The 27,682-nt window shown below is 44.8% G+C and overlaps 1 protein-coding gene across 1 annotated transcript in view; it reads left to right on the top strand.

Moving 5' to 3' along the window:
- PSMD11 (proteasome 26S subunit, non-ATPase 11) overlaps window positions 1-24,270 on the top strand; it is a 31,143-nt gene extending 6,873 nt beyond the window's left edge. The window contains 12 exon segments of the mRNA XM_021067450.1: window positions 1,499-1,623; window positions 8,315-8,386; window positions 8,787-8,844; window positions 10,858-11,034; window positions 11,037-11,051; window positions 15,737-15,881; window positions 16,944-17,004; window positions 19,048-19,110; window positions 21,135-21,260; window positions 21,741-21,776; window positions 22,040-22,091; window positions 22,393-24,270. Of these exon segments, the coding sequence (XP_020923109.1) occupies window positions 1,499-1,623; window positions 8,315-8,386; window positions 8,787-8,844; window positions 10,858-11,034; window positions 11,037-11,051; window positions 15,737-15,881; window positions 16,944-17,004; window positions 19,048-19,110; window positions 21,135-21,260; window positions 21,741-21,776; window positions 22,040-22,091; window positions 22,393-22,535 (1,073 nt within the window). The 3' untranslated portion in view covers window positions 22,536-24,270.

The following is a 27,682-nucleotide window of genomic DNA, read 5'->3' as shown; positions in this document are numbered from 1 at the left end:
TGGAGTTCCTGAAGTGGTGCAGTGGGTTAATGATTGAGTATTTTCCCTGTGGCAGCATTGCTACAGTTGTGGTGTAGGTGGCAGTTGCAGCTCGGATTTCATCCCTAGCCTGGGAATTTCCGTATCCCACAGGTCTGGCTAAAAAATAAAATGAAATAAAATAACATAAAAAAGATCAGGGATCTTAAAAAAAAAAGCTGTGGTTTATAACATTGAAGTTTGCATAAATGCAAAAGGAATTCAAGGGAGAGAAGTCAGTGTAGCCTGGCATTGGCATGGGAGACTCAGTAAGACTTTAGCTGGACCTAAAAGGATGTCTGAGATTTACGTGGGTTGAGATGATGGGGAGGGATTCCAGGTGGGAATGCAGTATGAATGAGCCATGAAAGCAGGAGTGCGTGTAGTCAGTATAGGAGTGAATGGAGGGGCAGAATGGGAAAAAATGTTAGACGTGGGACTTACAGATCAGTACTGGGGAGTAAAGGGAAAGACGAACTTTTCTGCTCTGTATAAAGTTCCGTTTATACCTGACACAGTCCTGTGTATCCTGTGACTACTGCAGATGAAGATTTCAAGACCCTGAATTAGCATTCTCAGGAGGGTGAGGTTTGCTTGCCCTGAATTAGAGTTCTCAAGAGGATGAGCCTACAGTTGGAGAATGTTAAAGATGCAGTTGCACTAAAGTAATTTTAACCTACATCCAGACTATGTCCTGAGTTGTTCAGGTTGAAATATTCTCTAATTTTTCACTCTCGTTTTTAAAGATGCTCCCTTAGAATTACTGTACCACTCTCTTTTCTTACATAAGGGGGACAAAAACCTCTGTGGTGGACACCTTTTTTGTCATAGTTTAAGACTTAGGTTTTGCAGATTAATGAGGAATTTTTAAAGGGCATAGTATAACTTTAAGGGACAAACACTTTAACTTTTATGTGAAAAGTTGATTCAGAAGAGTGCCATGGGAATTATATTGGTAAAGCTAAACTGGGGAGTATTTCAGGAAGGAAGGGAAAAAGGAACCTGGAGTTGAAAAATCTCTGTTTAAAGGAAACTTCTAAGACAGACTTGGTTGAAAATTAGGGAAAAAAAAATGCTTAATGCCTATAACCTGGTAAATTAATTGGTTGTGGGGAAATGATTTTGTCTCAAGGTGGCACAGGCATAGCATATTTCATGTTCCAGAACACTGCTTTCTGGGAGTGTGGGTACTTTGCTGTTTTTCTTTTAAGATGGACACATGAAGCAGAGAGACAGGAGCTTTGCTCGGGGCCCTCAGAGTAATCCAGTGGCCGAGTGGGGAATGGAACCCAGAGTTGGTATATGTTGTTAACTTATTTTTGCTGCTTTTACCTGCTAGGAATGCTTTAAGGTCCTGCCAAGTTTGATTTTGACCGATTATGGACTTTACTGATCTTATGATATTGGGTCATTTGTTAATGAGTATTTGGTACCTAATATTGATGTGTACTTTTCCCTGTCTGAATTGCCTTCCACACAGAGCTTGGAGGACTCCTGAAGTATGTACGACCCTTCTTGAATTCCATCAGCAAGGCTAAAGCAGCTCGTCTGGTCCGATCTCTTCTTGATCTGTTTCTTGATATGGAAGCAGCTACAGGGCAGGAGGTAAGCTGCTTGAATGACAGAAGGTAGACAATGTGAAGCAAAGTCTTGTTTCAGTGAAAGAAATGCCCGAGGGCATTGGGGTACTAATGTGGAAAGGACAGCTGGGAGGACAGCACAGGACTTATCATGTCAGTTTCTCTTTGTTACAAGGCATTTGATACTTTGGGTCTGTTCCATGCTTTGCTTTGTAAGTGGAGATTGTCAGTGGTCCCTGGAATCCTCATTACATCAGGGTCACAAACTGATTTTGTCTTTGAGGTATTGCATTGCCACACCTTTGTAATGTTTTTTGTGTCTGTGGTACCTTTTATTCTGTGTCCCAAAGCTCCTGTGAGCACTAATTAATTCTTGTGGCACCCCTTCTTGGCATGTCTTGTACTGTGTATATGCCTTTATTGCGGGGTGAGCATCTATCTGTTTGTCTCGTGTGTTGGGAAGTGACTGGTATCCCTGTACGTGTCCTCTACAGGTTCAGACTAGATCCTGAGCAGTACTGAAGAGGGACTCTTTGGAATCACTGAGTCTCTTCCAGTTGTTTTCAAAGGTAGCTGTATTTTCTGCAGTTCAGGGGAAGGAGACACTAACAAAGTAGTGAAAAGACACTACTCATCCCGTGAAAAGTGGCGCATTCATGCAGGGACTGTGGTGGTTGCCTGAATCTGTCTGTAGGAAGAATACCGTTGTCTTTTCTGTAGATTTGTTGATCAGCACTCATTGAGGGTCTGCTGTGTGTTAGGCACTGTTACAGGTACTAGGGATCCATATTTGTAGCAACATGGCCACTGCTCTCTGGAGGAATGGATTTTAGGGAAGAAGGCAGGTAATGAACAAATATGTGAAAGGTCATAGTGTAAAGGCAGGGGTAGGAATTGGTGGCTGGTTCTTTGGCTCATTGTTTGCCAGCAACTTTGTGGATGTAAAAGATAGAAAGGGGCTTAGGGCATGTCGAGTAAATAATGAGGAACTTCAGAATCCTAGCACATAAGGATCCTACTTTGAAAGCACATCTTTTGTAAAATCTGGTTTCTTAACCTTAATGATTGTTTGAAGCCTAGTTTATTTTTCATCTTTTTGCCTTTTTTTTTTTTTTTTTTCCTTTTGAGGACCCTACCTGCTGCATATGGAGGTTCCTAGGCTAGGGGTCCAATTGGAGCTGTAGCTGCCGGCCTACACCACAGCTCACGGCAGCACGGGATCCTTAACCCACTGAGTGAGGCCAGGGATCAAACCCGAAACCTCATGGTTCCCAGTCAGATTCATTTCCCCTGTGCCGCGATGGGGACTCCTGAAGCCTAGTTTAAATGCCATAAACTAACTTACTTGTAGGGAAGTCTTCAAATTCATTTGTTTCTGCCAGACCTGTGTTTTATGATAGTAGATCAAAAGTAGATAATACATAGATGGCTGCCTTTTGAACCAAAGAAAGCATTAGAATTATTTTTATGAATAGTTTAAAAGAAAAAGTGATTTTTTAAAAGGGATTTAGTCTTATCTAACCTGAACTTTTTAAAAAAGTTATATTTGGTCTCATGAAAAGGTGACACCCTATCTTTTGCTTGAATTAGGATGCCTTAGAATGGGCTGACTGATAAATGGTAGCTTGAGGCAGACTAATAATTGCTACTTGGAACATTTTAGGCAGAAAAAATTAATTATCCAAGCTACTTTGACACTGAAGTCTCTGGAATATGTCCCTTTTCCTAACATAGAGCTGACTCAGTGGGTAGAACTGAGTTTGTCTAATGATCAGTTCTTCTGCTCCTTTATCCAAATTATCCAAATCATAATTCAGGGCTCTCCTGTAATTAGCTGGGGGGCTCCATGTCTGGTTAGACCCTCCCTTTAACTGTGTGTGTACATTGTTATTGTTGAGTGAATTCTACTTTTTTAACTGAAAACCTTTCTTCCTTACCCTAGGGTGAAAGGAAATACTCTAGGGTATTGTGTCATTTTATCATCAGTGTCTTCTTCGCTAAGTAAGAGCTGGTGGCACTTCGAACTCAATGTAGCCAACATCAATATCCAGTCATTTATTAAATTCTGTCACTGCAACATTCTTCAGTCTCTATTCTCCACCTCTTTTTTGTTCTCTATTCAATTCCCATCTAGTTTGGGTTCTAATTATTTCTTTTTCTTTCTTTTTTTTTGGAGGTACTGTTGATGTACAATGGGTTTAATTATTTCTTACTTAGATGACTGCAAAGCCTCATGCCACCATTTTGAGAGAAGTGGCCTTCTGAACATTTTATTCCTTTCCCTTTTCATCCCTACCTTGAGCCTTCACTGGCTCTCCAGTGCCTGCAAAATTAGGTATTTCATGGTTTTCTCTAGTACAACTTAGCATGGCAGCCTGATCTGGTACCCTATGAAGTGCACCAAACATGCCAGCCATGTTGGATGCTTGGCTGTCTGCTGAGCAGGTCCTGTGTGTCTTTGTGATGTACCTTTGCCTTCTGTAGTTCCATCTCAGGTTGCACCTCCTCTGACGTCTTTCCTTGTTGACATCATTGTGATCTTAACCCTTTCAGTGATCCATATTATATTTTGTACATGTTGTATTTCTGATTATTTTGTCTTATATGGTGATCACTTGAACATTTGCATTATTTTCTCTTTACTGTAATATATAGTCTCATTTGGATAAATCACTATATACCTTGTAGTAGTGCCTTTCTCATTCCTAATTCATGGTTATTCCCTCACCATGGCTACCTATGAATTCACCCACCATATTATTCTTTCTTTTACTTTCTTTACAGCTCTGACACTGGCCTTTAAACTCCTCTAGCCTTGGAGCATTTTTATACATCTTAATTGCTCTCAGCCTGATCTTACCATGGCATTTTTCTTGACATATTTTAAGTCTTTGCTTACATCTCACTTCCTCAGAGACCTTCCTTTATCACCCTATCTATAATACCCTCTCTCTGCTTTACTTTTCTTCATATTTATTGTACTTATTAACATTCATTTCCCACTTAGAATGTAAGTTTCATGAGGATAGCTACTGAGTCCTAGTCACTTCTGTATCCTCCACACTTAGTTTGGCCTAGTGTAGCTACATAACTAGCATTTGTTGCAGGAATGTATGGATTATGCCTTCTCCATGGTAGATGCTCAGGAGGTACTTTGTTGCTTTAAGCTTTAAGTTTATTGAGTTGAGGTATAAGCATAAGCTGTTGTTACTACATCTGTCTGCATGACTCAAGGCCTCTGACTTGGGGAAATTGGATGTAGTCTTCATCTTGGAAAATTCTAGGTTTTTAAAAAATTCTTTGATTGAGAGATGTGAAAGGATAGAGGAGCAAATCATAGGTGGATCACTGTCATTGGAGTATTGAAGCCTGAGGCAAAATATGAAATTTTAGAATATTGTTAAGAGATCTAGGAGCTTTGAGGAGTTTGGTACCAAGAGCTAGGGGTGTTGGGGAGTTTAATACCAAGAGTATAGGGGAGGGGATTTTCTATGCCTTTTTCTCTTTGGGGACCAACCCTTGAGTCAGATAGAAGAGTTTTCAGCTTGCTCTGTTCCAAAGCTGACGTGATTCACATTAGGTTCTGGTTATATGCAGTGCTAAGGTTTAGAGCCTAGGAAGTGAGGCTATATGGGTGGGGTAGGTGACTGAGGACTGAGATGGTTGGTGGTGGGCAGGAGAAGAGGGGAATAGAGAATTGGGATGAAGAGGGGAGAAGGGAGACAGAACCAGATCCTTGCTAAATAGTGAACTGAAATTCCAGAATTAATTTTACCTTCCAGAGATCTGTGGGCAGTTTCTGTGGGAAGCCATTTTTTTGGTGTAGTCTAGCCAACGGAAACACAGTAGCACGTTGGTTTTTTTTTTTTTTTTTTTTGGTCTTTTTGCCATTTCTTGGGCCGCTCCTGCAGCATATGGAGGGTCCCAGGCTAGGGGTCGAATCGGAGCTGTAGCTGCCAGCCTACGCCAGAGCCACAGCAACGCGGGATCCGAGCCACATCTGCGACCTACACCACAGCTCACAGCAACGCCGGATCGTTAACCCACTGAGTAAGGGGCAGGGATCAAACCCGCAACCTCATGGTTCCTAGTTGGATTGTTAACCACTGCGCCACGATGGGAACTCCACAGTAGCACGTTTTAAAAAGCCTTATACATCAAAAATCCTGTTACTGAAACAGTTATTTCGGCGGAAGGAAGGAATTTTGTTTTAGAGAATTTCAGACTTAGAATAGTAGTTAATTTTTTCACTTTGGAATTTAGTTAATAAAAGCATTAAAAATGGTTAAGTATATTGATTTAAAACTTAAATATCTGATTTTGACTGTGTCAAGATTTTGTACTCAAGTAAGGGTTCCTTCCAGAAGCATGGGCTTTTCATATATCCTTTCCCCCTTGATCACTCATTGTTAGCATTAACAAATCACAAAGCCTCTCAAACAGAATGGCTGTATAACAAGGACAGTGTCCTTTTAAATTGTTTCTTAAAACTAAAACACTTGTTTCATCAACTGTAGTCTTAGAAATTACAAATCACGGACTGTGTAATTGATAACAGGTAGACAACCCATGTAAAAATTCCCTGCTCTAGTAGAAATGTCTGTATTGACGAGAATCTGTTAAGACTGGATTGAAGTTGGGTGCAATTCTGATCCCAACAGCTAATAAGTGACCTTGGTTGAGTCACTTAACATGTGGATTCTAAGGGAAACAGAGACAAATGAGTTGCTAGAGTAGAATTTAGTTTCTTAACTAAGGATGTACATTAGAATGGACAACCTTTCATTCTGGACTGTTGAATCAGGAGCCTAGGCATTCATTTCTGTATTGTCTGAAAAAGCTTGCTAGGTAAAACTGATGGTAAGCATTTCTTAGCCCCCTAGGACACACAGGCTGAAGACTTTTATTCTTTTTTTTTTTTTTTCCCTTTTTGCTTATTTTTAGGGCCACACCCACGGCATATGGAGGTTCCTAGGCTAGGGGGTCTAATCGGAGCTGCAGTTGCTGGCCTACACCACAGCCACAGCTACTCGGGATCCAAGCCATGTCTGCGACCTACACCACAGCTCACAGCAACACTGGATCCTTACCCCACTGAGCGAGGCCAGGGATTGAACCCACAACCTCATGGTTCCTAGTTGGATTAATTTCCACTGTGCCACAATGGGAACTCCCAAGACTTATTCTTGTTAAAAAATATCCAGCAAAATATTTTCCGTTCCATTCATGTCATGAACAGTGATCTTACTTTGAGTTTGACTTTTTGGAGCATAACTCAAAACTCTGAAATTGTGATTGACTTGCTTTTAATTTTTGTAGAGTTTATTTTATGAGGGCAGTTGAGTTTAGAGTTGGTGGTTAAATAGCCACTAGGGGGCTCCAGTGAGTTTTAAATATTTCATTAACTCTCTTACCAGTGATTGATTCCTCCAAATTCCATGTAATGTCATTCATCTACTGAGCTTGGATTTAGGACCTGAAGGCAAAGGATCTATCAGTGTGGATTATGTCCCTTTATTTTTCCCTCCTTATAACGTTTCTTAAGAGAATTTTGGATTTATATAAAAACTTGTTGTATTAGCAGTTAGTTTCCTGGAGAGCTCAGTTTGTTTTTATCTTATGCTCTGATTGTGAATCTTAATACAAAACATGCAGTGATAGAGTGATACAAGATCTGTAGCACTTAAGATGTCCTTGTCAAAGCTGCTATGGCAAGGATACCTGATGGCATGCCGACCATCTAGCGTGGAACACTACTTTAAGTTAGTTACTTTGCATGGTACATTACTGTGTGGGTAGCACATAGAACTGGGGATTCATAGTGCCTTTAAAGAAAGCGTAAAGGGCCCTTTAAATGTTAGCCTAATTGGAATTTCTTTTTTACTCCTCTGAATACAACCTAAGTTTACTGTGTTGCGGTGAGACTTGTCTTTTGCACTTTTTAGAATCTGAAAGGGAAGGGCCGGCTGGGCCTTTTGAGTCTTAACAAGCAACTATTAGGAATAAGACACTTGTGCCCAGGCTGAGTGTTTTGTCCCCTTTATGACCAGTGTATTCACATTAACACATTACTGTTACTATTCAGGGAGAAATCTCTGTTTTAACAATTTCTCAGCCATCATAGAAATCTACATTCTAGGGCTACATATGTTGGAAGTTCTGGGTACCTTCTGGGAAAGTAAAAGAGGACTCTTGAAGATGAAGCTCTTTTCCAGAGTAACACAATCTAAGCACAAAGATACTTTGTGTGTAAAAAGCCACTTTGAGGAGTTCCCGTCGTGGCTCACTGGTTAACAAATCCGACTAGGAAGCATGAGGTTGCGGGTTCGATCCCTGGCCTTGCTCAGTGGGTTAAGGATCCGGTGTTGCCATGAGCTGTGGTGTAGGTTGCAGGCACGGCTCCGATCTGGCGTTGCTGTAGCTGTGGTGTAGGCCAGTGGTTGCGGCTCCGATTCGACCCCTAGCCTGGGAACCTCCATATGCCGCAGGTGCGGCTCCAGAAAAGACAAAAATAAATAAATAAAAAGCCACTTTGATTTTCCCTTATGATAAAACCGTTACATGTTGAGATACTGTGGATCTAGGCATGCCACTGAGACAGTGATGAGAGTGACATAGGTAATACATAGGAGGAAGTGAAAGCTGTTCTCCCGAGCAAGGTTTGTGAGAAAAATGCGAGGCCATAATGTTGCATGTATTGTCTCTTCCTGTTGCAGGTCGAATTGTGTTTAGAGTGCATCGAATGGGCCAAATCAGAAAAAAGAACTTTCTTACGCCAGGCTTTGGAGGTATGTGTATTTGAGTACTGATTTCAGGTCTCTAGGCATTTAATTGGACTGTGAATATAAGTAACACCATCCTGATGAAAAGTGTTTTCAGGAACTTCTGTATTATTCGGGCACCCAAAATTATTGGTAGTAGTCTCACTCGTGAGAATTGCTCTGGTTGAAGTTTTGAGAGACCTGCTGCTTGGCTCAGAGAAGTAAGCAGCAACATGGTCAACAGTCAGTGGCTGGCCATGGGAAGAGATAATACCATGGGCTAGATGATTTTTTAGACTGAATTTGATGCTATCATCAGGACTTGAATATTCAACAGTAACGGTTCTGTGACTGCCAATCTTTGATTTCTTTCTTTGGCTTTTTTCCCCCTCCCTTTCCATCAGTCAATGCCTTTTCTCTTTCCTAGGCAAGACTGGTGTCTTTGTACTTTGATACCAAGAGGTACCAGGAAGCATTGCATTTGGGTAAGTAAGTTGGCAGAAGCTAATAAGGCATCTTAACTGGCTAAATGAAGGTATTCTGAACCTGGCTACTCTTAGTTGCATATTAATGATTTATATTCTGTCTACTTTTAAGAAGGATTTAAAGTGGCTTACATTTATTGAATCTGTCATAGAAAAATGCCATTTAGAAGTTCCAAGAAACTACTGTCTGCCAACTTTAGAGAACAAAAGGGTCAGATTGCAAGTGTTCGCTGTCACGTTTACATAACCAACCTTAAAGTCTATTGTAAAGATCAGGCAATTAGTCGGGTGCAAATACATATGAAACCTGACTAAAGACTTCTCCTTTTGGCCTTTAAACACCCTGAAATTTTTGCCTGCTGCTTTTTAAAAAATTAATGGATAGATCTAGACTGTTTTTCCCAGATAGAAGAACATGGCTTTTATAGTCCGTTAAGTTGAAAAAATTGCCAGTATTCAATTCTTATCCTGCAAAAATGATAATTTCATAGGTTCAAATAAATAGTAGCATTTAAAAAAAATAGTTTTATTGAGATAGAATTCACAGACCATGAAATTCACCCTTTAAAATTGTACAGTGGTTTTTAGTATATTCACAGAGTTGTGCAACTGTCAGCACCCTCTGATTTCAGAATATATTCATCACTCCTCAAAGAAACCTTGTACCTCTCAGTTGTCATTTCCCGTTAATTCCCCATCCATCCTCTCTGCCTGACCCCCTTCCCTGGAAGGCAGGCAGAGATAGGCCTCTGTAGATTTGCCTTTTCTGGACATTGCACATAAATGGAGTCATACAGCATGTGGTCTTGTGATTGGCTGTTTTCACTTAGCATAATGTTTTCAGAGTTCATCCATGTTGTAGCATATAGCAGTGCTTCATTCCTTTTTATTGCCAAGTAATATTCCTTTGTATAGCTGTACCACATTTTATTTATTCTTTAATCAGTTAATGGACATTTAGATTGTTTCCACATTTTGGCTGTTATGAATACTGCTGTGAACAGGTTTTATGTGGACATGGTTTTCTTTTGGGTCTATACCCAGGAGTAGAATTGCTGAGTCATATGGTAACTCTGTTGAGCCTTTTTATTTTTTATTTATTTATTTATTTATTTATTTTTTGCTTTTTGGGGCTGTACCCATGGCATATGGAGGTTCCTAGGCTAGGGGTCAAATTGGAGCTGCAACTGCTGGCCTACACCACAGCCACAGCAACACAGGATCCAAGCCATGTCTGCGACCTGCGCCACAGCTCATGGCAATGCTGGACCCTTAACTCAATGAGAGAGGCCAGGGATCGAACCCGAGTCCTCGTGGATCCTAGTCAGGTTCATTGCCGCTGAGCCATGACAGGAACTCCTCTATTGAGCTTTTGCAGAACTGCCAAACTGTTTTCCAGAAGTGGCTGTCCCATTTTACATTCTCAGCCAGCAGTGTATGAGGAGGGTTCCAGTTTCTCCATATCCTCACTAATGCTTGTTAATATTGTCTTTTTAATTTTAACCATCTTAGTGAGTGAAGTAGTATCTTGTTTTGGTTTTGATTTACATTTCCTAATGACTAAACTAATGATGTTGAGCCTGGGGAAGAGGTGTATTTGCAGAGCATTAGTATATCCAAAACGCTTTCCTTTACCCCACCAGCCCTAGTGCCTGGTGTTTCTTATATTGTCTTGTGATTGCTGGACAGGAAGAGAGTGAGATCAGATGCCTCTCTGAATTGGGTAGGTAGTTTCAGCATTTTCTGGGTGGGGATTCCCGCTGCATTCAACTCGCAGGAGTAAGCCTGTCGGACTTGGCGCTGATGTCCTTTGTATGCAGAAAGGCTTCAAAGAGGCCTGTGTTTCTCTATTGGAAGATGGCACATTAGCAAAAAATTTAATTCTTGTAAATAGATAACTTCTTTTTGAGTTCTGGTAGGTTTCTTTATTGTGACTGTTCTTATGAGGGTGAGAGAAGGGGGAGGTATTAAGATAATGGCTGACAAAGAGGTATATATTTTTTCTCTCCTCAGGTTCTCAGTTGCTGCGGGAGTTGAAAAAGATGGATGACAAAGCCCTTTTGGTGGAAGTACAGCTTTTAGAAAGCAAAACATACCATGCCCTGAGTAACCTGCCAAAAGCCCGAGCTGCCTTAACCTCTGCTCGAACCACAGCAAATGCCATTTACTGCCCCCCTAAGTTGCAGGCCACTTGGATATGCAGTCAGGTAACACCCTTAGCTACTTGTGGGTTGTGTTCTTAAAGCTCACCTTACCTCACAGGTGAAAGGAATGGGGGTTAGGGCTAGAGAATAAAATGACTGATTTGGCTCAAGCTTCCTCAGAGAAACCAGTTGGGAGGTTACCTTTCTAACAGCTGCCCTACTTCTATTCACTTACTACTAACTGCCTAAAATATGTTAAGAACATGCTTAATCTGTGGTTGACCAGGCAACCTGTGTGTTAAAGCCAACACTACAGAGAGGTTTCACTTAGGTTTAAAAAGCTCTCCCTTGGAGTTCCCGTTGTGGTGCAACGGAAACAAATCCGACTAGTATCCATGAGGATTTGGGTTTGATTCCTGGCATCGCTCAGTGGGTTGAGGATCCAGCGTTGCTGTGAGCTGTGCTGTAGGTTGCAGATGTGGCTTGGATCTGGCGTTGCTCTGGCTTCGATTCGACCCCTCGCCTGGGAACCTCCATATGCCTCGGGTGCAGCCCTAAAAAGCAGGGGTGGGGGGAAAAAGCTCTCCCTTAACTTCCGTCTTAGTAACTTACTCATGGTGGTAGCGCTTCTGCACTTCTCTCCAGGATTGGACCAATCCAAGTCTCTCGTCACTTGGAGACCTTTGTAAAAGAGGTTTGACTTTTCTAAAGGGTCTCAGTTTCAAGGCTGATGAAAGACCCCCTAAGCCTCCATTTCAATCAAATGTAGTAGATTGCTTGCTGCCCCTTTTTTTCTTGCACCGTGGTATGCAGAAATTCCTGGGTCAGAGATCAACCCAAGCCATAGCAGTGACAATGCTGGATCCTTAACTGCTAGGCCACCAGGGAACTCTGTGGATTGCTTTCTGTTGGAGTGTGTGAATGTTGGGGCTAGGAGACCATGGGTTGGCAGTAGAATACTTTTTATTATAGTTAGCAGTTTTTGTTAAATTATAATTTATTATCATTATTGAAGGACATTGGAATTGGAGGCAGAGGACTAGTTTAAGCCTGGCTGTCACCTCTTTGCAATCTTTGTTTCCATGTGAAACTTTTGTAAAAGAGGTAATAGCTGCCGTACTTGCCTCTTGGGTATTGTATCAAATGGTGTGTTTTGTCATTCAGAGGTTAAGAGCAGAAGCTCTGGAAAGTGACTTTTCTAGGTTGAAATTTTGTTTCTGCAAGCTAATTTATTTTAGTTTATCTGTGAAATGGTGGTAATTATACCTTTTCATAGGATGGTAGTGAGGAGTAAATGAAATGATGAATGTAAGCTCTCATCACCTGCAGTACCATAGGTACTGCCCAAACATTGGTACTATCTTTAAGTCACTCTTCGTTATGCCCTCTTCCTTTACAAATTTGTATCTTATTTCTCAGAGTAGATAGAAGCCATTTTTATGTGAACCGTCTTTATTTCTTTTTCCTCCGCAGAATTTGTATCACTATCTATTGTTACCTGTTATTTAGAGTGATCCTTGTGTGTGTATGTGTGTGCTTGTGTGTGCTTTTTAGGGCCCATCCCACGGCATGTGGTGGTTCCCAGGCTGGGGGTCTAATCAGAGCTATAGCTGCCGGCTTACACCACAGCCACAGCAATGCCAGATCCTTAACCCACTGAGCACGGCCAGGGATTGAACCCGCAACCTCATGGTTCCTAGTCGATTTGTTTCCACTGCACCATGATGGGAACTGCTAGAGTGATCCCTCTATCTGTCCTTTTTGAGTCTTTGGTTTTTCAATTCTAAGTCTAGTTTTTCTTTTCCGTTTGGATCTTTCTCAGTCATTGAACTGCCCCAGCTGAAAAAGCACGGCCCTCTATCCTTTTTAACTTGCTGTCATCTCCTTTTCTGTCCAGTATCTTGGAAAAGTTAAACAAATATCGTTACTTGGGTGTTTGTGTTTGACTTCTTGAAAGACAGTAACTCCCCTCTAACCTCTGACTTTTGGGGGGGCGGGTTTTCACCCCATTGAATGCCCTAGGTTTCTTTGACATCACAGCCTTCCTGGTTCTCCTCCCTTGACTGTTTATCCTCAGTCACTCTTTCTTCTGACTGCCTGTTAGGTGTGGGTATTCCTCAGTGTTGTTTTTGTGTGCTTTTCTCTCCCTCACTCCCGTTTCCTGTCTCATCCCATACTCTCCCATGGCTTTAGCTGCAGTGTGACACATGAACGGTCTCATCTAGATCTCCAGTAGCTTGCCACCCTAAATTCCAAACCTAAGTGTCCCATGGACCTCAATCTCAACACATCAGAAACCAACATTATCTAACCCTTCGCCCTTTAAGCTGTGCTTTTCTCAATTTCCTGTTTTAGTTAGTGCTGGTATCATTATTGACTCAGTTGCTCAAGCTGTTGTCTTTGTAGTAATTTAGACTCCCTTCCTCTCCTTCACCCCTCATAGTCAATCAGTTGCCAGATCAGGTGGAGTCTGTCTCCACAGCTGCCCTGTATTTTCCATCTCTACAGTTACTGTTCTGATTAATACCACTGGACCACCGGAGTGGTCTTTGACCGATCTAACTGTCCCTGGTCACTTTCCCAATCCATCCTCGTGTGGGTCCTGAAGTCATTTTTCGGAAACACAAATTTGGTTGTGTAACTCTTTTGTTAAAAAAGTTTCCAGTGGTTCCCCACTATCGCCAGCCTGTTTTACTTGAGTGACATATTCAAAAGGAAGACACACATTTCCTTTTCGTGCACAACTCTGAATCTTAGTCCTAGTCACCAAATGACTTCGTGTGTTCCTGCTCCCGTGCCTTTATTTATTTATTTATTTTCCTTTTTGGCTGCCCTTTGGCATATGGAGTTCCCGGGTCAGGGATCAGATCCAGGCCACAGCTGTGACCCACGCTGCAGCTACAGCTGCAGCAACGCTGGACCCTATAACCCACTGTGCCTGCTGGGGGTTGAACCTGTGTGCTGGTGCTGCAGAGATGCTGCTGGTCCCATTGTACCCTCCTATGCTTTTTATGTATTATGTCTTCTGCTTCCACTTGTCGCTTGGCAAACTCCCATGCATCCTTCCAGAGCCACCTCACGTGTCTCCTCTATGAACCCTTTTCAGTGCCTTCTTTACTTTGGACTTCCCTATGAAAGGTATATTCTTTTGTACGTATGGTTCTGATCTCCTTGTTTTTGTTTTGATGACCACTCTGAAACTGTGAGCTCCTAGATGGTCTTACTCATATTTACTTCCTCTATAGTAGTTATATCAGCGCTTGGCACATGGTAGGCCCTTGTTAATATTTGTATAACAGTCTTTTTTTTGTTTGTTTGTTTTTTTAGATAATGAACCTCATATGCCAGCTGTGATGCTTGTAGACCTAATGTGTTCTCTATTTGCTCATGTGTTTGGGAAAGCAGTATATCAGTTCTTGGGCCTTATTTTGCCTTTTTTTTTTTTAAACCAGTCTTATTTTGGGTGTAGTCTATTCTTTTCTATCTCTGGACTGGAAGGAATGGGAAAAGGGACATTTGTCTCATTTAATTTAGCAGTGTAAATAGTTTTTTGAATGTTTTCGAGGGAGGTCTCCTTGGCTGCAGAGGAGGAGGGTGAGTTTTCTCCAGGCCTCTGTAGTTAAGAACAGTAGGTGGAGAAGGATCTGATTCCTTCAGCCTCAAAATGGGAGGCATTTTGGGTAGGGTAAAAGTACCCGGGGTATGGCATATCTGTAATGGTTATTAAGTTGGAAGTTCCCAGCTGGCCTGCCAGGCACACAGGGGTGTCACAGGTGGATGAAAAGTGTGCTGAACCATTGATGCCCTGAGGTCGTATGTAAGCAGTTTAATCCTTCACTCCAGCATGCTGAATTCTTTCTGCGTGTACCTCAATGTGAAAATACTGGGAAGCCCTGTGGTAAACAAGTGGATGGGATGGATGGGACCGAGGTAGAGTTCGAACTGATGTAGAGAATCTTAGGGCCTAGATGCCTTCCAGGCTAGAAAGAACGAATTTTCATGTCATCCTAAGTGATAGCATAAGTTGGAGGTAATAGCAGGTTTAGTCAAAGTTAGGGTTATTTGGAATAAGCCAATTTCTAAACAGTAGAGAATTGGTTAGATGAAGGGTGGTGTATCAGCCTAAGGAAATACTGCTTACCTGTGTACAATTAAGTTCATGGATTTGGCATATGAAATCCATATACCGACTGCATCAAGGCAGAAGTACATCTATAAATGACCAATATTTGCAATGAGAATATAAAAGCTTGGGTTTTTTTTTTTTTTTAATTTTTCCATGATAGCTGCTTACATATAAAAATGTCAGGCTTAAAAAAGCTGTCTTTAAGATATGATTGATGTTATTACAACTGGTAATTTGGGCAGACCAGGGATGTTTGGGCCAGCTTGCTGACCTGTGAAGGTGATGCCAGGGAAGGTAAGCGTGGCCTTTTCTCGTGGTGGCAGAAGGACTGCTGTGGTGGCGAGAAGCCTGAGAAAAGATGTTACTGTATGCAGCTTTTAGGATCCCCTGTAGGTAGGTCTCTAGCTCCTTTGGACTTAGTATTGGCTAAAGATTTGAGTTCTAATCCCAGCTTTGCCACTAGATGGCAGTGACTTTGAGCAGGTCCTTTATTCTTTCCTGACCTCATCAGTAAGTAGATAATAGATAAGGTTGGGCTAGATTTCTGAAGCCCTTCCCAGCTGTTCTGTTTTATGCTTCTGTTATTTCATTTGGTTCTTCCTCTTTTCTTTTCACTGCCCAGGTATTATCCATGCAGCAGAGGAGAAGGATTGGAAAACTGCATACTCATATTTCTATGAGGCATTTGAGGGTTATGACTCCATCGATAGCCCCAAGGCCATCACGTCTCTGAAGTACATGTTGCTGTGCAAAATCATGCTCAACACGTAGGTGCACATTAACTTTGGGATATGAGAACTCAAGCCCTTCATCTAGGTTTTTCTGCCATGGCAGAAAAGTTTGGCCACTTCTAGAAGCAGCAGTCACCACCTCGTGGGGCTGGTTGAGTGGAGTGGGAGGAGCAAAGGTAATCTAGAGCACCTTTGCTTGCTAGTCTTTCAGAGTCGGGGAGACAGATTTTAGAAATCTCTTTCCCCCTCTGGGTGTTCTCTTCATCCTTCAGTTATTCTGTCCAGAGAGGTGCTGAGCACAGCACAGAAGGCCAGGGCATGATCACCACCAGCCATCAGTCCACCCAGAACGGGGCTGGCTTTGAGGAGAAGTTAGGGAGAGGTTTGAAAAAGGCGGCACTGGCAAGTAGGAAGCTGGATCCTTTTATAAAGAATTCTACAGAATTTATCCATGTTCTTTTGGGAATTAATGAGTTACTGGCTGGGATTCTTTTTGAATCTTGGGATTATACAGGGGTTGTGTTTTAACAAGACCTGTTATACTGGCATTTGATTTATACTTACATTTTGCCTGTTGGGTCTATTACTGGTGGCAAGTTCAGTGTGGCTTTCTTCTTTTATTTATTTATTTTTTTGTCTTTTTGCCTTTTCTAGGGCCGCTCCCGCGACATATGGAGGTTCCCAGGCTAGGGGTCGAATCAGAGCTGTAGCCGCCGGCCTACGCCAGAGGCACAGCCGCGTGGGATCTGAGCAGCGCCTGCAACCAACACCACAGTTCACGGCACTGCCGGGTCCTTAATCCACTGAGCAAGGGCAGGGATCGAACCCGCAATCTCATGGTTCCTAGTCGGATTCGTTAATCACTGCGCCACGACGGGAACTCAATGTGGCTTTCTTCTTGATGCTGGACCTTTTCTGCTCTTCAGCACTGAGCCCAGAGTGGAGAAAGCCTTGTTTCAGTGGTGTGAGGGGCTGTGGGTTTAGAGGCGGGGGCCGATTACCTCTGTGGGGAGAGTCTTTGCAGAGAAAAAGAAATTTGCCTCAATATACTTAGAAACATTCCTGGAGCAATTGACCAAGTATGTCTTTTTTTTCTAGCCCAGAAGATGTCCAGGCTTTGGTGAGCGGGAAGCTTGCACTTCGGTATGCGGGGAGGCAGGTAGGGGATGCCTTGACCACAGTTCTGATGGCTGCTCACTCTGAGGCAGCGTGTTGTCAGACACAGTGTTCGGTGAGACCATGCTCTTCAGGTCTCCATTCTGCTCTTCATTCTCTCCCCCAACCCTTTCCCTTAAGCTCATTCAGTGTATTTCTTGTATTACTGATCCTTGGCCTGAAAAGTTTGGTGCTCTTGTGGGTTTCAGGTGGTTTGAGGAACTTAGAGAACTCAGACTTGAACTGTAGCATTTGCACTGAGTTAGGTTGCATTTAGCTTTGACCAGAAAGTCTATCTACTCTGATCTTGGCTTGCAAATGTAATGTGCAGAATATATGACACCTTAGATTCTCCAAGAGTCTGAAGCCTGGTATGAGCTGGTGCACATGTCTTTAGAAGGGTCAGATTGCTTGGTGCAGAAACTGGGTTTCGATGACTCTTTCGAGTGCTTTTCGTACGAGTCCCATTCCAGTCCTATCCTGAATTGTGGGTGCGGTGCAAGAAGAGGCCTTGATGGTTGGTAGCTCTTCGTTGTGGTGCCTTCTGTGGCTGAGTAGGTAAGAGTGTGAGCTGTGTAACGATGATGTCTTGGATGTCTGCATCATCACTTCTTTGTACTTTGACTGTCACTAGTAAAGTAAAAGTAATCTTTCTAGATTTCAGACGCAGTTGTCTCTAAGCAGACACACTGGCTGTCTTCCTATATCTGTGGCAGAATGTCCCACAACAGATGATTTCTTCCTTTTATACAAGTGGCCCTAATTGGCTTTTCATGAGAAAAAATTTCAGATCAGCTCCTAGTTTTGACCAAAAGAATATTGCTTATTACCGTAGTGAAAGACTCGTGATCATGTCTAGAGCTAGAGTTGAGGAGATGGGCTAAGAGAGGTCAAGTGTCCAGAACAAGGTCGGGTCACTAGCAACAGTGAAGCCAGATTTTGAACTTGGGTTATCTGCCTCTAAGTTTCAGGCTTCTCTCATGACATTTGTTTCGCCTATAGAACAAATGCTGAAGACAAACTACACTAATGATTTGCTTTGCACCATTTAAAAAGTCTGCTGAATAAGACACACTCTCCTTGTTTAAGTACATAGGCTAGTACAAGAGGAGTCCTTCTGGTCCTTTGTACCTTGATGACAGCTTTCAAGAAGGACTCAGGCCCATCTCTAGAAAGGTGAATGTTTTAGAGTTCTTGCAGAGTGGAGACTTTTTAGCTTGGTCAGATGCCTTTTATATGCAGGTTAGAAATTGCCCCTCAACGCTTTATTATACTTTCAGCACTCTGGGGTTTTAACAGGCAGTATAACATGTAGAATTTTTTTTTTTTTTTGGTCTTTTTTGCTATTTCTTGGGCCGCTCCCGCGGCATATGGAGGTTCCCAGGCTAGGGGTCGAATCGGAGCCGCAGCCACCAGCCTACACTAGAGCCACAGCAACGCTGGATCCGAGCCGCGTCTGCAACCTACACCACAGCTTACGGCAACGCCGGATCGTTAACCCACTGAGCAAGGGCAGGGACCGAACCCGCAACCTCATGGTTCCCAGTCGGACTCGTTAACCACTGCACCACGACGGGAACTCCTACATGTAGAATTTTGATGTCTCACCCCTGGTGAAAGTAACCCTTGGTCTGTGCCCTGCGCTAGACCCAGCAGAATGAGTCTAGATGAAGCACAGGTGTGATCAGGTCTTAGGGCGGGAAGGCATCTCGGGGGGGTGGACATAGGGAATCTTGGAGGAGGGGGAAAGAAATCACACTTCTCTGGCCATTTTTCCCTTTTAGTTTGTCATCTTTGGAGAATGCTTTATCAAAGTCCGTTTTTAGAAAACTCCCTATTTCCTAGTATCTTTAAACCACGTCAGCTTTCAAAGGGAAACTGGTGACATAGTGTGGTATTCCTCCAGCTCTTCCCCGGCCTCTCAGGAGCAGTGGTGGGCCAGCTTCTTCTTCGTAGCCAGAAGTTGTATAGATACATAGCATGTTTCTTACGAGACTTGTTGGGGTGGCAGAATAGATCCCTTTCACTATTTTTCTCTTTATTCTAGACAGAAGCATTAAAATGTGTGGCTCAGGCCAGCAAGAACAGATCACTGGCAGATTTTGAAAAGGTAAGCATGGTACTGGGTAATGGTAGGGAAGGGGTAGAGGAGAGGGGCATTTAAGTACTTTTGAAAAAACCTTTTTATTTGTAAATGATTACAGTTTCATAAGAAGTAGCAAAGATAGTACAGAGTGCTGCCATGTACCATTCACCCCGTTTTCCCCAAAGGTTACATCTTAACTGTAGTACAGTATCAAAACCCGGAAGTAGTTAAGCACTTCTGTACAGCGAAGCTTGTTGAGTCGTGATACCTCGTTTATATACGGTACCTTTCAGTTTCAGAAAGTTCTGTCCTCCTCCTTTCACTTGATTTTTCACCACAAACCTCATACCTGCACTTTACGCTTGGGGAAGCTGGGATTTAAGGAGGGGTTTAAATCCAGGGAGTTCCCGACGTGCGCAGCAGAAACAATCGGACTAAGAAACATGAGGTTGCAGGTTTGATCCCTGGCCTCTCTCAGTGGGTTAAGGATGTTGAGGATCCGTTGTTGCCGTGAGCTGTGGTGTAGGTCGCAGATGTGGCTTGGATCTGGTGTTGATGTAGCTCTGGCGTAGTCTGGTGGCTACAGCTCTGATTAGACCCCTAGCCTGGAAACCGCCATATGCCAAGGGTGCGGCCCTGAAAAGAAAAAGAAAAAAAGAGGATGCCAGAGTCACACAGCTAATGCGTGCCAGGTTCTGACTCCAGGCCTAGTGCTTGCTCCGTACAACATGGTCTTAGGCCTTTCTTCTGCTCCAGAAATGCCAGGTCGGTTTCTCCTCTGTGGACAGAAGAGGAGTTTTGATGTGTGCATCTGGGCTGAAAGACAGTTCCTTAGGATGAAGTTCTAAGCTTGCTTTGCCTCCTGTGCCTTTCACTCTGTTTGTAAAGGTTTAGAAAGGGGAAAAACTTGTCTAAGCCATAGGGTGAGACTTATATACTTTTCTGAGCCTCTCTCCTCACAGTCTGAGTATAAAGACCAACTTGAAAACAGCGTAGATCCAGGAAGGAAAATTTTGTGGACAGAAACTAAACCATGTGGTTCTCTGACTGTCCCCAAGATTCATTACCTTCCTGGAGATTTCTTGCCAATTTCATTTCCTTAGTTGGCATGACTTGCTTGCTTCTCTTAACACCTTATAGCATAGCTGACCTGAGGCTGGGATATTGAGACCATAACTAAAGGTAAATAAATCACATACCTGAGTAAACAAAGAGTCTAGATCACTTCATCCCAGAGTTTGGGATGTTTAATGGAACACTTCTATTAGGAATTTTTAAAAAGGGTCTGTGGTCGGATATCTGAGAAACACTGGGACTAAACAAAATTAGAAAGGTGCTTTTGTTTTCTGGCAACTGCAGCCATACACTGTGCTGATAAACCCCCAAGAGCTAGCTGTAGAATTCAGTATTTCCCATTATTTAACTTCAAACCCATCCCCCACCTCCCCCACAGAAGCCATGTTCTGTGATATACATATTGAGACCTGCTTGTGCAGTTAATTTAGCTTGCAAGCTGAGCTGCTCTTGGGGCTTACATGGTTTGAGCTGTCAGCGTGAGGCTTTGGGATGGAAAGATGGTGCCTAGGATGCCTTTTACTACTTCTTCTTTTTTTTTTTTTGTCTTTTTGCCTTTTCTAGGGCTGCATCCATGGCATATGGAGGTTCCCAGGCCAGGGGTCGAATCGGAGCTGTAGCCACCGGCCTACGCCAGAGCCACAGCAATGCCAGATCCGAGCCACGTCTGCGACCTACACCACAGCTCACGGCAACGCCGGATCCTTAACCCACTGAGCAAGGGCAGGGATCGAACCCGAAACCTCATGGTTCCTAGTTGGATTCATTAACCACTGCGCCACGACAGGAACTCCCGCCTTTTACTTCCGATGTTCCTTTTCTTCTGCCTTCTCTTATGGCTGTTCTTCCATCTCCCCAAATCCTCCAGAACTTCAGTCAACCATGTAGTTACAAGGGCTAGAACACAACTTAGATAGCTGTGAGTAGTGTGACTTTCCAGTCCTTCTCTTGGCCAATGCTGGCTCTCTTGGCAGGCCCTGACGGATTACCGGGCAGAGCTCCGGGATGACCCAATCATCAGCACGCACTTGGCCAAGTTGTATGACAACTTACTGGAACAGAATCTCATCCGAGTCATTGAGCCTTTTTCCCGAGTACAGGTAAGAACCCTCTTGGGGACTCTCCAGTGGGAGGGGGTTTCTGGCTGGACATCCTCACTCTAGCCCCCTCCCTTCCCACATCTATCTGAGATGGGAGCTCACTTCCAAGGGTGTGCCTGGTGGGCAAGAGACTCCAAGAGCTTGGGATTTTCTTGATAGAGGATGCGAATCGAGGAGAGGGATGCTATGGGGCAGAGGACTGGTGGGGTTGCCCCTGTGCAGCACAGTCTTGTCCTTTTGTAGTTGCCTCGCATGTGGTAAATGCTCTCTGTTCTGGGTGTGAGACGGGAATGTGTTCATTGTCTGCAGTGATGTAGGACAGGCACCTGGACCGAGCGCGAGAGACCTAAGCACGGCTAAAGAGAATCTGGCCCTACAGAGACACTTGGCAGGATTTCAGGATATAGCACCACCCCTACCCCAGTATTAGAGGCAAAAGTAAAAGCTTCATTGTTGGTGTCTTTTTACCTTTCCTTTTAGATTGAACACATATCTAGCCTCATCAAACTCTCCAAGGTAAGGAGCCCTGAGCTTATCTTGGGGGTAGGGATGGGGAGAGGGGCAAGTGGAGGGGCTGCCATTTACATGCACTAGGCCTTGTTCAGAAGCCCCCCAAGCTTCACAGTGGGAACCAGGACCATGGGCTCAGAGCTGAAGTTGCATTGTTGCTGTTTTATTTTCAATCCATTTGCCTAAGACCCTTTTATACAAGGCTTTCATGTCTCTGTGATCTCTGACTAGTGGATGCTGGTCCCTTTAATCATATGCTTTGATTTTAGGCCGATGTGGAAAGGAAATTATCACAGATGATTCTTGACAAGAAATTTCATGGTAAGTCAGTCACACACGGTGAGGGGGCTGGTGGTGGTGATGCAGTGGTGAAGGGGCTGCATGTTCTTGTTTATCTTGGAAGAAAAGGCTCCGTTTGCTTCACCTGGTGGTTCCCTGGGATCCTTTCGCCTCTCATCCCTGTGGTGAGAGGGTGTGGTAAACATGTACAGATGAAACAGGAAGTTGACTTCTGTTGTCCCTCCTTTCTGGAGAAAGTGAGGCAGCTGGGGAGTGGGCTGCTTCTCAAGTGCTTGTGTTTCTAATCCCTTCTTTTACCTGGGTTCACTTGTGTTTCCTGCAGGGATCTTGGACCAGGGGGAGGGCGTCTTGATTATTTTCGATGAACCCCCAGTAGATAAAACGTACGAAGCTGCACTGGAAACAATTCAGAACATGAGTAAAGTAGTGGATTCCCTCTACAACAAAGCCAAGAAACTGACATAGGTGAGTGCTGGCTCTGGGCCCCAGGCCCCAGCAGCCCTGCCTTCTGCCTGCCGAGACTGGAAGCCTCCTGGTGGCCTCCCGGCTTCCTCGATTGACACTGCTCTGTCTTCTCTTGCAGAATTGGATCTGTAGCGGTCCTTTGGAGAGTGTGTGTGGCGGGAGAGTGAAACCTTTGGGGAAAATGCTAGGAGATTCTTTTTTCTTTCTGTTCTACTTTTCGCTCGGAAAGTTTTTAAATCCTCATTTGGTGCATCTGTATTCCAGCCGATAGGTGTGCCAGTTTTCATGTAATCTTTACTGGCCCAACTTGGGAGTGGGGAAATTGCTTAAAAAAAAGAAAAAGAAAAAAAAAAAAAAAAGGTTATTCTAAATAAAAGGAAAAAGGCTTACACTACCTAAAGCTGTGCTCTCTGCCTCCTGGGAGAGGGCTGCAAAGCCAGGCGCTCCGCCAGCCACTGGGGCTCCTGACCCACACTCGCTGGGTATCACCTCGCCTCCTCTTCAGAATTGGGTGTTTGCCTGACCATCAAAGCAACGACTTTTTATTCTGTTTGTACGGAACCAAAACAAACAACTGTGTATAGACTATTTTCTTTTTTATTTGAAATGAGGCGTTTCGGTGTTCTTTCCCCTGCCATACGGCCTGTCCACTCGCCTCTCCCCCGACATGGCTCCAGCAGACTGGCTGAAGGTCCCGCCGCCGCCGCCACCACCACCACCACCACCACCAACCACTACCACCACCACCACCACCGCCACCGCCACCGCCACCGCCGCCGCCGCCGCTGCAGCAGCAGCACCTGCTCGGCTCCGCTCCGACCTGTGAAGGACTGCGGATGAGGCCAGGAGCTAGTGTCCACCTCGGCCACACGGGGAGCAGCGTGGGCCCTCTGGGGGCCTGCTGTGCATGTGGCTCTTTTTAACACAGTAAACTAGATTAGACGTCAGTGTTTTAATTGCTCCCCCCTCTGCTTTTTTCTCTGTCTCCCTCTGTCTCCTCTCAGCCAGGAGACCATCCCATGTCTCTCTTTGCTTCCTCCTTCTCCCTCCAGGGAGAAATTCTGAAATTCTTCAGCTTCTCTCTCCGTCCCACTGCTCCTCTCCTGCTGGCAGATGGATTTATTCCTTTTTAAAACAGTGAACATTGGAAATGAGACTGTGGGGTGTGGTTTTTTTCTCCCAGTTTCGTTGTTGGGTTTTCGCGCAACCTCATGTCCCCCTCCCAGGGAGCTTCTCGATTTACCTCTTAGAAGTGGGTGGCTGGGAGGTAGAGCACTGTACTCCAGCATGCTTGGTTTAACGATGAGATTCCTTAGCAAGGCTTTAATGCCGTTTGGGCAGGTAAGCTTCTGCACCTCTGTTGTGCTCAGCTCTGTTTTCTTCTTTCTCTCATGTCCTCTTTGTCGTCCCTCCCGCCGCCCCCGCCTCCTTCCCGCTGGCCTCCTTTTCTCTTTCTTTCCCTTTCTCAGATTATCCTTCCAGGTTTTCGTAATAAATTTATATTTTGTAAAAGGATTTTGTTGTACCAGGTTTTGCATCCTCACTGAATCTGACTGGCTTTTGTTTTCCTCTCCAAAATCAGGTATTTGTTCTCAACATCTTTCCCCATCATGTCCAGTCACTGTTTTGGTTTTGGCACCATCAATATCAAATGTACAAACGGTTCTTGCTAACCAACACCAGGTATATCTGATGTTCAGATGAGTTCCAATAAAAACAATTTTTTTTTCAAAAAGTGTCCTTTCTTGAGTGCTGGAGGGCTTCTGATCAAGTCCAGACAGGTCTGTGTAGCCCTCTAGACTGGAGAAAGTTCTGCTATCGCGTTTGTTTCATGGGAGACCTTCAGATCTGGGTGAGAAAGTTGGTCTCGGAGGTCCGAAATAGGGAATGGGGTTCTCTTATCTTTGTTCTTCCAAGGCATCATGGTCCAGAGAGGATACGGGGTTTGGGCTGTAATATCCTCTGAGCCTATTTTCTCACCTATAAAACAGGACGGCGCTTCTTTGGTAGGTAATTGTGGTGAGGGGGTTACATGAAGTCATGGAAGTGCAGGTGCTTGGAGAGCCCTGGCATTTAGTTTGGTTTTGTTTTCATTTGGAATCTTGTACAAAAGCAATTGAAATTGATGCTGCGGGGAGTGGTCTGTCCCGAAGCGCTCCACTGGGACGGGATGGGTGGGCTGGAGCCGTTCTGTTCCGTGTTTCAGTATTGTGTCTCTGTGTATAGTTTCACTTAAGGAAGAGGTGTGCTCTAATAAAGGACTTTAAAAATATTCCAAAGGGATCCAGAGGATCCAGAGCTGGGGTGGGGTGGGGGGTTCCCAGGAGCTCAGTGGGGCAGCAGTCCTTTCCTCTGCTCCCCTTGCAGGTCTGCTGACTTCTAGACCTGCGCTGTCTGCTGTGTGGCCACGAGCCCCGCGTGGCTGTTGAGTCCTTGATGTCCTGACATGTAAACAAACCAGACTTTGAAGGAATGTGAAAAAAGAATGAAAAATTGCTCCACTTTTTAAATATATTTTGAAATATTTTGAGCATTTACTGGGTTAAATAAAATATAGTATCAAAATACACCTGTTTCTTTTAACTTTTAAAATGTGGCTACTATCAAGTAATTACCAGTGTGGCTTTGCATTTGTGGCTCACGTTAATTTTTTTTGGACAGTGCTGCTCCCTCCCAGGTCTTAAATAAGCTGTCTAGGCACAGCTGAGAGGGTGGGATGGCCCATGGGCTGGCCTGGGCCTGGCTGCCTCACCTGGGGTCCCTTCCTGGCACCAGCCTTCCCTGTGCCAGGGCTTCCTTGTGCGTTAATGAGATACTGATGGTGTCAGGGAGCGGCAGCTGAGGCACTTGGCTCTGGAGCCCTGCTGCATGCTGGTTATGTAATCTGCGCTGCCCAGAAGGGCCACTAGATGCTGCTCTCTGATGCCTGAGAGAAGAAAGCATGACTTCTTAGGATCCTGGGACTCTGTGGACATAGCAGCCAAACAGTGCATGCAACAAGCAGGCTGGCCCTTCCGGCACCTAGATGGACTATAGGATAAAGAGAATGATTGATGGGGGTGGGATGTGAAGATTGGGAAGAAAACAGCTGTGCATCATTCAGCTGGGTCTACCTTCTGGGTCCTTGATTCTGCCATTTTTGGCTGATTGCTGCTCTTTGCAGTTGGAGTAAGTGCAGGTGGCGGTGGTGGGGTGACTGAGCACAGGATGGTGTGGCGCCTCAAAACAGGCAGAGCAGGCGTGACGTGGGTGGACAGGGTTCCAGATCACCTCGTGTCACAACAGCCAGTGTGCTGGCAGTGCCATCCCATTCAAGTTCTGCTGCACACAGGACTTCACCTCTGACAAGTGGGAAGAGGTTGGGGTAGTTCTGCCAAGAGCTCTTTTTGAAGGCAGTAGGGGAGGGCTGGCTGGACAGAGGCAAGAGCGGACCTAAGTTCAGCCAGGCTGGAAAAGGCCCAGGCCAACACAGGCTTCTGTGGTTTGGGAAACGCAAGGGGGTGAAACGCAGGGGCTTGGTACTGCCCACCATGAATTGGAATAGTTAAAATTTAAATTTGTAGATATATACAGGTAACAGGGTGGGTCCAGATAGTTCTAAGGGGTGTATTACAGGCATAGCAATCTAAACACATTTGGGGGGAGTGGAAAGCATTTAAACTCTGGTCGTCACCAGAATCTGAAGGGGACCATGAGACAGTGTGGCAGTGTGGAAGGCAGTGTGGACACGGGCCAACTTGGGAGTTGGGCCTCCACCACGGGCAGGATGAAAAGAGGCTGGGGTTCATCTTCGCCTTGGGAAGAGAGTTATTTGGCCAGAAGACCTGGAGGTGAGTTCCGAGAGCTCTACTCTAGAGGAGAGTTGAGGAAGGAGGGGCTGTACCTTAAGGAACATTCAGAGGGAGGGGCACATTGTGCCAAGGGCCCACCTTCATCTTCCAAGATAATAGCTGCTGTGGTTGTCTATGAAGGGCTCTGAAAAAAAGCAATGCATTTTCCACTATATGGTCACCACGGTCTCCAAAACTTTGAGTTGCCACTATTGACAGAAATCTCTGGGTAGTACTTTAGCAAATTCTAGTACTTTCTGATGATGGTAGTAGCATTGTTTTGAATGACACCAGAGTTCTGTTCTGCTTAGGGCAGTAGGCAGAGCTGGCACAGGCTGTGTGCTGGAGTGGTCCGGGAGTCAGAGAATTGGATATTCTGCCACTTCCTCATCATCAGGTCCAGAGGTGGTATTTTGAATTAAGATATGGTTTAAGTCTCCTGTTTCCCCGGTTCGTGGTCCAATCTGTCAATCTCCAGAACCAAACTAAAAGTAAATGAAGAATAGCCTTTGTGACGGGTCTGGATTCTTGTTCCTTGTGAGAGGAAAGTTCTTACTAAAGCCAAAGTTTTACTCAGAATTTAATAATTTTACAGATAACCGAGTCTTCAAATGATACATGCTTAGCATGAAAAACATTTTAAGCAGTAGATCAGAGGCTGGTTGGAGAAGCAGTTGCTTCATTTGTACTTTAACAGATAAGAGGGCAAGTGGAAATTTGGAGGTCTCATTTGCGATGGGCCCATCTCTGGGGCAGCAACCAAACCAGGAGCCTCAGGGCCCTGTCCCAGGTGTGGTGTGGGGAAGCCAGTCGCTCTTTGTGGAATGCCCCAGAATTGCCTACGCCTCTGGCCTGCATTTTGGAGACCTACCCGGGCCGCGGGCAATCTCCTGGGATGGGGCAAAGGAGGTCCCCAAGGCAAAGGCACTCAAACTGCTGGGACAGCCCCCTTGGGATGCGCGTGGTACTCCGAAGGCCTCAGCAAAGGCTTCGCCTCTCCGCACTTTCCCGAGCTCCCCAGCTAACAGGGATGTTATATGGAAGAAGGCTGCTCGGGGTCCGGCCTCGGTGAACGGCTTCTCGGGAGACAGCCTCAGCCCGGACCGGCCGCGCGTCGCGAGGGCGGAGACACATCCCAGACCGTCCCCACCGCCCGCAGCTGCGGGCGCCGCGGCGGGAACAAAGGCAGCACGTGTCTGGGCGGGGCGGCGGGCGGGGTCGGACGTCGGGCCCGCCCCTCCGGAGCTCCCCACCCGCCCGAGCTCGGGTGCGCCGGGCGCCCGCGACTCTCACGCGGCGGGGCTGCTGCTGGCGCGG

Source organism: Sus scrofa, chromosome 12 (assembly GCF_000003025.6).
Source record: "Sus scrofa isolate TJ Tabasco breed Duroc chromosome 12, Sscrofa11.1, whole genome shotgun sequence".
Lineage (NCBI taxonomy): Eukaryota > Metazoa > Chordata > Mammalia > Artiodactyla > Suidae > Sus > Sus scrofa.
Note: the sequence above shows the minus strand (reverse complement) of the source record. Positions and strands in the feature narration are given on the sequence as shown.